At 62.4% G+C, this 10584-nt stretch overlaps 2 protein-coding genes across 2 annotated transcripts in view; both read left to right on the top strand.

The window, feature by feature from the left end:
- Positions 1–286: 286 nt before the first annotated feature.
- MNEG_4325 (hypothetical protein) lies at positions 287–3675 on the top strand (the record flags this gene model as incomplete). Its single annotated transcript, XM_014047200.1, has 8 exons — positions 287–301; positions 556–634; positions 864–1190; positions 1526–1660; positions 1929–2002; positions 2218–2276; positions 2543–3340; positions 3579–3675. 8 exons carry the CDS (start codon positions 287–289, stop codon positions 3673–3675), a joined length of 1584 nt encoding a protein of 527 aa, XP_013902654.1.
- A 3318-nt stretch (positions 3676–6993) lies between these two features.
- Positions 6994–10584, top strand: part of MNEG_4324 (ligand-gated ion channel) — a gene marked incomplete at both ends in the record, with an annotated part of 4724 nt that continues 1133 nt past the window's right edge. The window contains 8 exons of the mRNA XM_014047199.1: positions 6994–7125; positions 7461–7562; positions 7925–7975; positions 8252–8330; positions 8702–9028; positions 9406–9540; positions 9807–9880; positions 10092–10150. Of these exons, the coding sequence (XP_013902653.1) occupies positions 6994–7125; positions 7461–7562; positions 7925–7975; positions 8252–8330; positions 8702–9028; positions 9406–9540; positions 9807–9880; positions 10092–10150 (959 nt within the window). The remainder of the gene's footprint in view (positions 7126–7460; positions 7563–7924; positions 7976–8251; positions 8331–8701; positions 9029–9405; positions 9541–9806; positions 9881–10091; positions 10151–10584) is intronic.

Below are 10584 nucleotides of genomic sequence, written 5' to 3'. Positions count from 1 at the left end.
GGGCCAGGAAGGCCTTTCAGGGGAGAGGGCTGGGGATATGTGTGTTCGTGCCAGAGAGGAAAAGTGACGTGTACATGAAGGGTGTGTGCGTGCACACGCGTGTGCTGCATGTGCTCGGATGGGGTCGGGCGCAGTGGGCGGGGGCAGCTGCCAGCTGTTTGCATGCTTGCAGCACATGTCACTTGCACCGCATGACCCCGCCCCACCCTGCCCTACATCGCCCCACCACGCCCAATCCTGCCCTTGGCAGGCGTATCCCTTTGACAAGCAGTCGCTGCTGCTGCAAATGGAGGTCCCACAGGTGGGTGACAGGGAGTTGCAAGGCAGCCAGGGGCTGCCATGTTTCAAGGGAAAGCAACAAAGCGCGTCGGGAGCGCCGCGAGCCGCTGCTGCAGCTGCCACCCGCGCCTTCGCGTTTGCGGCCAGCAAAGCCTGGCCCGGCCGACCTGCACACACCGCCACGAGGCTCCTGTCGCCCCGCCGTGGCCCTGTATGAGAGTTGCCCCGCCGGGGAGCCGACCTCGCAGCCCCACGCGTGCCGCCCGCGCCTGCCAGGCTCGCACGGGCTGGAGTGGCGCGCTGGTCAACCTCATCCCCTCTGTCACAGGGAACGCCATGTTCACCGCGCGCACGGGTGCGAGGGCAGGGCTGCGGGCATTTTTATCACTGCCGGAACTGACCCAACGCAGCGGTCCCAGCGCAAGCCCGCCCCCGCCCCACCCCAAGCCTTGAGTACCAGTAGGCACGCGGCCATTGTTATGACCGGACCCACTCATGCTGACAGCCTTGCGCCCCCCTCGCCGCTTGCTCTCATCACCCTTTTGCGGCTGCGCGTGTGCCTGCCGTCGACGCCACCCATGCAGGCAGCGACCAGCTCAGCGGCTGGTCGGTGGAGGGCATCCGGTTGTCACCCTACGGCTACCCCCTCTGCAAGATGCCCTTGGAGCACGCCAACTCGCCGTCGCCGCCGGACGACCCGTCGCCGCTGGTACCGGGCCATGCATATGCTCTGAAGCAGGGGGCCATGGAGGGCAGCTGCGGCGCAGCAATAGCGGCGCTGCCAGACCCGCGGGCCAGCGTGTTTTACCGCAACGCGCTCGTGGGGGGCGTGGCGGGACAGCCGATCGTGGTGTCTGGGCTGAACGTTGAGATCATCGTGAGGCGGTTCTGGGTGCCACACGTCATAACAGGTGAGGCCGTGGGCAGAGAGTGGAGTGGGGTGGGGATGGGGTGAGGGGAGGGTGGGTCGTGGCTGGGGTAGGAGTGTTTGGGCACCTGCGCGCAACTCTGTGTGCATCGCTTGCATTTGATGGGCGTGCAGTGAATGAGTATGCGGCGTGAGTGTGCGCGTGGCAACCCAGTGCGTTGCACCCCTGGCGCCTTGGCGGTCGCCAGTCTGCATTTGACATAGCATTCGCTCTGCCGGTCTCTTGTCTTCCTTGTGCATTTCACGCCATGCACCTGCTCATCCTCACGCCTCTCCATACCCCCGTCCCATGCAAATTCAATTCAAATTTGTCTGCAGCGATCCTGCCCGTCGTGGCCACCACCTGGCTGGCCTTCCTGGTGTTCTTCCTGCCCCGCAAGGACATGGAGGCGCGCCTGGGGGCAGTCACGGGGCTCTTCCTAGCACTGGCAGCCATCCAGTTCGTCATCACAGGTGCAGGGGGCCGCCCCTGCAGCGGCCGCGGCCGGCTTCGCCGCGCCTTGCAGCCAGCCCGGCTGAGCCACAGCTTTGCATCCCATCCGCGCGCTGTGAAGCCACCTGGATCTGCAGATACTTGTTCACACAAGGCTTGCCTCCTTGCTGCGGGGGCATGGCACAGCACGATCACAGCAAACTAAACAAAATTAACTCACGCCCTGCCCCTCCGCAACACTACCCCACGCCCACCCGGCCCCCTCTGCAACGTGCGCCACCCTGCCAGGCATGACCCCCGCCAGCTCATACGTCACGGCAATGCAGCAGCTGGTGCTGGTGTCCTACGTGACACTCCTACTGGTGAGTGGGGCAACTGGGTCGTGCCATACCTGCACAGCGATGGCGCTGCGGACCAAGTGTCTGCATCCATGATTGCACGGTCATGTGTGCAGCTGCATCATGACATCGTTAGTCATGGGTGTCTGTCAGTGATGTCACCGGCATACCGGCTGCTCTCACCATCCTCCGCGATCCGCCCGACCGCCCCTTGTTGCCGCCCCCGCCCCCCCCTCCAGACCGGCCTTGAGAACGTGGTCCTGTGGTGGCTGACCACCTACCACAAGAACAAGCAAAAGTGGGCGCTTCGAATCAAGGGGATTTGCAGGAGCACCTTGCCACCGCGGGGCGCCCGACTTGCCGCAGCAGGCGCACGACCTTTCCTCGGTTGGACGCCCCACTGCTCGGCATCAGCTGGCAGGAACCCCCGTACAAACCTCCGAATCAGGCTCGCAAAACCGACGCAAGCCCGTGCCGACAATGAGCTGCCCATTACGGTGCTCACGCTGGCGCCTTTGCCTCCCGGGGCACTCCCCAACCGCCCCGCCCGCGCCCGGCCCGCAGGCAGCGCGCGCACCGGCAGGCACAGCTCGTGTACCAGGAGAAGCTGGCGTGCGTCCGCACCGCCGTCGACACGTGGTTGCACAACAGCCAGGCCGCAGTGGCAGAGCGCGCCCAGGGCGGCGGCGGCGAGCCGCCCTGCGGCGGACCCTCGCAGCTGTTGCAGACACGCTTCGGCGGCGGAGGTGATGGCGGCCCTGTGCAGCTAGGGCGCCTGCAGCGGCCAGTGGACCGGGAGCAGGCGAAGGGGGCCGGCTGCGCCTTGGCGGCCGTCGTCGCGCAGGCGTGTCTGCCTGAAAGGGGCCCGTGCTTCGGGCCGCCGCCATCCACTGCACACGACGCACCCTGCGGCGGCTGGGGGGCGGATCAGACGCAGCCGCGGCACCAGCAATCGCTGGGCCGCGATGCGATCAGCCAGGACGGGGCCGAGCTCAGGCTGCCAGTCATCGAGCTGCCTGAGGCAGGCCGCACCAGCGGCCCCAATGGTGTGCCTGTTGATGGCGCGGCAGCGCCAGCGGCGTGCAGCTCGCAATACGGGCCCGGCATGGATGCGCTGCGCGCCGCCGCAGCCGCTGCAGCGGCCGCCGAGGCCGCGGTCGTGGCCTCTGCGCCGACGCCGTGCTGCGCGTCGCCGCGCGCGGGCGCGTGGGGCCAGGGACGGCCGCGCATGCGGCGCGGGGACTCCCTGTTCGCCCACCTGCCAGCCTGGCGGCGCGGGCCTGCGCGGTGGTGGCATCAGTGGCAGCTGTTCCGGGCCTTTGTCGACGAAAACCCGGACTACGCAGACTCCGTTGCACACATGTGAGGGGTGCCAGGCGCGCGGCACGCGCACAGGGCGGGGTGCATGTGCTGGGTGCGCTCCGCCGCACGGCCGCTGCTTTCAGGCGGTCTCCTGTGCGCTCCTTGTCCTCGTTAAACGGCGCCCTGATCCCCATTCACTCGTTTTCACCCTCGTGTTACACACGGCCGCCTTCCTGATGTCGTGTCGACCAACCACTGACCAGCGGTCTCCTCACCCCTCTCAACGGCCCCGCCGCAGGTTCAACAAATGGGCGGCCCTGGGCCAGTTTTTGGCCTACAATTTGGCTGTCATCATCATCTTTGCGGTGGCCTCGCAGTACAGCGGCGGCACATAGAGGGCGTACTGCCTGGTGCGCGCCCTGGTTACACCGCGAGTGGTGCTGCAGGTGCGGCCGGTATCCTGTGGAGGATTGTCGAGCCACAAGTGCGAGTTGAAATTCTTGGCATCCGATCAAATTGATCAGATCAGTTTGATCAGTTTTCACCGAGCTGCAGCTTTGGTAGTGTTGAGGCCTTGAACGGCGACTCACGCGCCTAGCTCACGCATCCCTGTCACATCTATCTCACGGCACCTGCAAAGGCGCCAGCCTGAGCGCGCCATTGATGGCCCGCCGCGGCCCGTGGCCCACCAAAGCCTCGCGGTTTGTACGCCCTCATACCTTCCTCCTGCCTCCTCTGTGCGCGTTAGCACCTGCTGCCTTGGACATCAGCGCGGCAAGCTCCGCCTTGGCGGCTTCCGTACAGGCAATGGCGGCAATTTCTATTGCTTGCCCGGTCTGGCAAGGAACACCGGGCTGATGCCACGCTTTAGAACCCCCCCCCTTATGTTGGGGTGCAGGATTAGCCACAGCCGGCGCTCCAGGGGTGCGGAGGAGGTGGGGCAGAGTGTGAAGACATATCCGCTGGCCCGTTTGCTTGGGTGTGCGTGCATGCAGTCAAAGCCACCAGCCGCTAACAGGCGATGCTTTGCAGCGTGTTTGCGCCTATGTGCACAGTCGTCCTGTCACCAGCATTGTGGAATCATGTGTGCTGCCGTTTTTGCATGGAGCTTTACCTCATCTTGCTGGATTGTCAATGCAGGACAGCAGGGTGAAGGTGCCCGGAGCGATCTGCGAGGGCGCAAGCACATCCTTTTGTCAACCGATTTTCAGGTGCAGCTGCTGCTCATAACCCATGAAGCTGCCGTGATTGAGATGGTGGCAAACCCTGCCTAATTCTTTGCTTTGGCACGGACGCCTGCACGCGTTTCGCATACATCAACACCTCAGACCCGGTGGGCGCACGACATTATTTGCTAGGCTGTGCTGCCTCATGCTGCCGTCCACCTGTTCACGCCCAGACGGAACCATTTACACAGCCTACGTGTGCTGCCTCCGTTATCCTGAGTGCAGGCGCGCTGCAGGCGCCCTTGAAACTTTGCCCCTCAAACGCACCATACTGATTTGTTGCCTGACATCAACAATTTCGAGGCAGCTTTATCACCCCGCAAAACGCATGCACCTGTCCAGTTGTAAAAAATTGTCATCACCCAAGGGATCATATTTTTCGGACACAACCATACGTGCATGTAGCACAGTGGACTGTTTGAATCGGCCTGGATCAGTCATCTGCAACACTCCCAGGCCACCATGCAATCTAGCGCGCATGCACCACATGGAGCGTGCTCGCGGCTGTGTCGTACTGCAAAGCGTGCTGAGAACTTCAACTCGTTCACATCTGCTCAACTTTATTCTTCGCGACACAATTACAAAAGAAAGTGTCACAAGTGCAAACGATTCTAGCCAAATCAACATGCTATCCAATTAGAAGAATTTGAAACTCTTGCTGCAAACATGGTTCACACCAGAAGCAGTCACGGGCTTGAGACCAAATTGTGATTGAATCCTGGGCATCACCTCAAACTACTCATTGCAATCTGGTGTGCAGGCAGTAACCAGCAGTTGGTCAATCTGCATTGCTTCTCTCAGATCGTGCTCAGCACAACCTATGCAAGCATGACAGAGGCACACGGCTTGCCCTGTATGCCTGCAAGCTGTGAAGATAACAAAATGTGTCAGCAATCAACTTTTGAGACAAAAACAATTTAGAATTCAAAACCACATGGGGTCAGCAACAGGAGCGGCTGTTGGCTGACTCTCAACCAATCTGACGTGTTGCTCGACAGGGCTCAGACATCCACGCCTTTACATACAAAATGCACAAGTGGCTCCAGCTGTCCAGCTGAGTTGATCGCTCTGCTGCCAACCTTGGAGATGGCAGCGCTCATGCGCCATTTTCATAGTACGAAAATGTTCAATCCCATGATTGGATTCAAAGCGGTCAATTCATTGCGCCATGCCGTAATCATTCTTTCCCATTATTCTGGCCCGCAGGTGACTGCAGTGGCGGGGCGGGCAGTCGTCGATGCCTGGCAGTACAAGCGCACACCAGCGCAAGACCACTGACATGCATGCTACAGTGAAGTTTTTGTGTGTAGAAGGATACCTTGAATTCCTTGGGGTCGTAACCGACAGTCACCGCTGGACTGGGGGCGCGACGTGGCAAGTGTGCGGCAAGCAGCAGTGTGCCCAAAAGCGAGTGGGGCATCCCTGCCCGTACCCGTTCTACCGGGACTAGTGTCACCGATCACCTGAGGGAGACCGCGACTTGAACAGGTTTGCAGACATGTGAATGCCCTTTGCATGTGCTCCACATTCATATGAGCGGGAACCGCCCCTTGGGCCCCAGGATTTGAAGAAGTGGAGTAAGGCAATGGAGTCAGTGGTGCCAGCCGGCTTGCACGTCACACGTATTGAGCATTTTACGAAGAAATAAGTGCATGTGTGTGCTCCATCACAAACAACGCAGCTGTCAGCTGTCGTCTGCGATGAACACGACAGTCTCTCTTAGCGCGGGCTGGTCATGGTTACATTATTACGCACATGATCGAGTGGAAATCAGCTACGCAAGAAGCGCTCAATGCTACGAGAGGCACCAGCGGCTTGAACGGCGCCGTACAGTGCCAGCAGCGGCGGTGACTCTGTTGATGCTAGGTGAGCATACGCCCGCAGAACCGGCTGCACTTCACCGATACACCTGGCGGGAAGTGATGTACCATTGTGTCAGTGGCTGCAGCTGTAATTGAATTCCACGCTGGACACGGGGGCGGTGCGTCGTTTTGCATCTGTTTTCGGAGCGCAGCGCTTTCGCGCGGCCTTCGCCTCCTGTGCTTAGGACTGCTGTCCAGCTTGCCGCCTCGTCATCCTGCACCCGGCGCGACGCGCAGTGATGGTCGCTTTGGCAGTACCGGCGGCGCGCGCACAGCAGTCGATGCCTTTCTTAGGCAATGGCGACTACGGGCCGTCGGAAGCCGGGGAGGCGGTTGAGGTCTACGTCAGCGTTTTCGTTGACAGGATGCTCAACATCAACGACAGGGCTTACGAGTATGAGGTGAGGCCACAGTATTACAAGATCATGTCCCCTGTCGAGCCGCCACGCATGCTCCAAAGACTGCGGCAACGCAGCCGTGCCCGATCAAACCGCAAGCTGACGGCGGGCTGCACCCTGACACTTTTGATCGTTCCACCAATGTCCCTCACAAGGCTGTCCTGTGGATATATCTGAGCTGGCGGGACCCCAGGGTGAGGGGTCAGATTGCCGCCAACAGCGCCAAGATGGCGGCCCCGAACTCGACCTACGACTGCAAGTATCCCTGCCAGTCGACAGGCCAGGCGATGAGCGGCGGCTGCTGCGACGGCATCTGGCAGCCGTATGTTGCATTCACCAACATACGGTGGCTGCCTCAGGTGCGTGCAGGGTGGTGTGCGGGGTGCTTTGCCAGCCCTTCTCTCACCCACTCTGCCACCCTTTGCGTCGAGGGCGCTGTCAATTAGGTGACAGCATGCAGCTGCCTATAGCTGTATGCAAAGCTAATGTGTGCATCGGGCCTGCCGTCATTTGCACGGGCGGTGACGGCAGCGTTGGCCCCTGCCCTGCTTGCTTTGAATAAGCCCAGGCGTCCTCAGAGCTTCCGACTCCGGCTCCCCGGCCCCGTGGCCTTTCTCTTGGCCCTGTTCCCCCTCTCCACCCCTGCGCACCCACCCTCCCCTCCTGCCCCGCGTACCCCCCATTCTCCCCTCAGGATCGGGTTGAGCGCTATGCGTTTGGGTGGAACCCCACTGGCGACAACGTGTGGTTCTGGCGCAGCATCCACGCCGTCTATTACACCTCAATGGACCTCCAGGTGGGCCTTGAGGGGTTTCAAGAGGGTTTGCAGGCATGGAGGGACGGCCTCGTCAGTGTTGGGGAAGGAGGGGGGGGAGGGGGACCTTGTGGAGCGTGGAGGTGGGGTGCAGGGACGAGGTGGGGTGGGGGCAAGGCTTTGTGAAGGAGATGTGAAAAGTGCGTGCATACATGTGGAAGGGTGTGTGCGCGCGCACGTGCGCGTGCTGCATGTGCTTGGATGAAGGCGGGTGCGGGGGTAGAAGCCGTGAGCAGCTGCCTGCTGTCAGCAGTGTGTTCTCTTGTGAGGCATACCACATGGCACCGCGTGACCTCACCCCACGCACCCTGCCCCGCACTGCTGCACCCCATATCACCCGGCAGGCGTATCCCTTTGACAAGCAGTCGTTGTTGCTGCAAATGGAGGTCCCACAGGTGAGAATTGGAGAGCTCAGCTTCAGCCAGAGGCGGCCGCCTCTTCTAGGGGAGGCAGCGGCTCGCAGTGTGCGTGTGTGTGGGGAGGGGGCCGCCGCACGCGGCTTTTCGGCCACCCGCGCTTCGGTGCCCTGCTTGATCAGCGCCTGGCGCAGCCGGCCAGGCACACTTGGCTGCGGCACTCCGTCCTGTCCCCCTGCCACGGCAACCATCGCTTCAGCCGCAGCCCACCTTGCCGCCCCGCCTGCCCTGCCCGCGTCGCCCCGCGCCTGCCAGGCGCGCATGGGCTGGAGCGGCGCGCTGGTGAACCTCATCCCCTCCATCACGGGCGACGCCATGTTCACCGCGCGTACGGGTGCGGGCGCAGGGCTGCGGGAGAGCTCTCCTGGTGACCCCCCCCTCGACTAATGCAGCAGCCTTCCCCTGCTCCTGCTGCAAGTCACTGAGCATGCCAGCACCGATGCCTTGCCGGCACCAACGGCTTGCCCGCACCGAAGGCATGCCCGCGTTGTTTGCATGCCGGCACTGATGGCATGCCGGCATTGATGCGTCACCATTCCTGCTGATGACTAATCAGTACCAAGAGTTGGAATCGCCCAGCTGCAAGCGGATCCTCAAGCTGTGAGCCGGCAGGCAGCCTGAAGCGCAGCCGATGCACCTTGCGGCCCGCCGCCCCTCGCTCCCTCCATGGCCGCTCCCGCCTCGCGCCCGCCCTCGCCGCCGCAGGCAGCGACCAGCTCAGCGGCTGGGCGGTGGACGGCATCAAGCTCACCCCTTATAATTACCCCCTCTGCATGATGCCCCTGGAACACTCCAACATGCCGTCGCCACGCGACGATCCATCCCCGCTGGTCCCAAGTCACGCGTACGCGCTCAAACAGAAGGGCCGGGATAGCAGCTGTGCCGCGGCGATCGAAGCGCTGCCGGACCCTCAAGCCAGTGTGTTTTACCGCAGCTCACCCGTGAGGGGCGTGGCTGGGCAGGTGATCGTGGTGTCTGGGCTGAACGTTGAGATCGTCGTGAGGCGGTTCTGGGTGCCACACGTCATCACAGGTGAGGTCGTGGGCAGAGGTTGGGGTTGGGGGGGAGAGGGGCGGGTTTGGGGTTTGTAGGGCCCCTGCGGGTTTGGGGTTGTGTGCGTGCCCCGGGCGGGTCTGGGTTGGTATGGCCCCGGCGCGACCTTGTCGGCGTGTGTGTCACATGTGACTGTGATAGCATGCGAGTAAGATTGTGGGGTGGGAGCATGCACATGCCAGTCCAGTGAGCAGCACCCCTGGCGCCTTGATCCTCAACTGCCTGCAATTGATGATCCCGCGTTTCACTCTGCCGGCTCCCGCATTATCGATTTCACTCTCAACTCGAGGTCCTCCCGCGTCCCCTTCCCCCACGGCCCCAACCCCCAAACAACCCACAAAACCCGCAATGCGCAGCGATCCTGCCCGTCGTGGCCACCACCTGGCTGGCCTTCCTGGTGTTCTTCCTGCCCCGCAAGGACATGGAGGCGCGCCTGGGGGCAGTCACGGGGCTCTTCCTAGCACTGGCAGCCATACAGTTCGTCATCACAGGTTTGCCAAACCTGTGAGGGGCGGCCAGCAGCGGCCGCGATCGCTCGGCTGCGCCGCGTCCGCCCTTGCAGCTTAGTTGAGCTCGACGTGCGCACGTTTACAGCCAGGGTGGCAGGTGTTTGTTGCTCTCAGCTCGACGACCTGCTGCAGTGGCATTGTGGCAGGACCACACGGCGACACAAGCACATCCGACCCCATGCCCTGCCCCAACTCAACGCTCCCTCGTGCCTCTCTGGCTCCCGGAACCGCACGCGCGGCCCCGCCAGGCATGACCCCGGCCAGTTCATATGTCACGACGATGCAGCAGCTGGTGCTGGTGTCCTACGTCACACTCATCCAGGTGAATGGGGCAATTGGGTTGGGGCGTGTCTGGAAAGCGGTGGCGCTGCGGACCGAGTATCTGCAGGCATACTTGCATGGTAATGTGTGCATCCAAATCACAGCGTTGTTACTCATGGGTGTCCGCCTGTGATGTTACCCCGCACGCCAGCTGCACTCGTCACCACCTGCGCCTCCCGCAACCCTATGACTGCCACTGCCGCGCCCCCCAGACCGGCCTTGAGAATGTGCTGCTGTGGTGGCTGACCATCTATCACAAGAGCAAGCAGAGGTGAGCGCTTTCAAAAGCACCTTGCCATCAAGGGGCACTCGGCCTGCCATGGCAAGCGCACAACATCCCCTTCAATGAACACAACGCTGCTTGGTATCGGCTCTCATCGACGGGTGCAAAACCTGCATGGTCGGGCTCTTGAAATGCAAGTGCGCACACTGACATCATATCGCTGCTAGCGGTGCACACGCCATTGCTTCCCTTTGTGCCACTCTTTCTAAAGCTTGAAAACGAACGCCCGCCCCACACCCGCCCCGCAGGCAGCGTGCGCGCCGGGAGGCTCAGCGTATGTACCAGGAAAAGCTGGCGTCGGTCCGCCCCGCCGTCGACGCGTGGCTGCGCAACAGCCAGGCCACGGCGGCGGAGCGCGCCCATGGCGGCGAGCCGCCCCGCCGCAGCCGCTCGCGGCTAGCGCTCGCACGCTTTGGCGGCGG

The sequence above is a fragment of the Monoraphidium neglectum genome, assembly GCF_000611645.1.
Source record: "Monoraphidium neglectum strain SAG 48.87 unplaced genomic scaffold scaffold00595, whole genome shotgun sequence".
Lineage (NCBI taxonomy): Eukaryota > Viridiplantae > Chlorophyta > Chlorophyceae > Sphaeropleales > Selenastraceae > Monoraphidium > Monoraphidium neglectum.
This window is presented reverse-complemented; position numbering and strand designations above follow the sequence as displayed.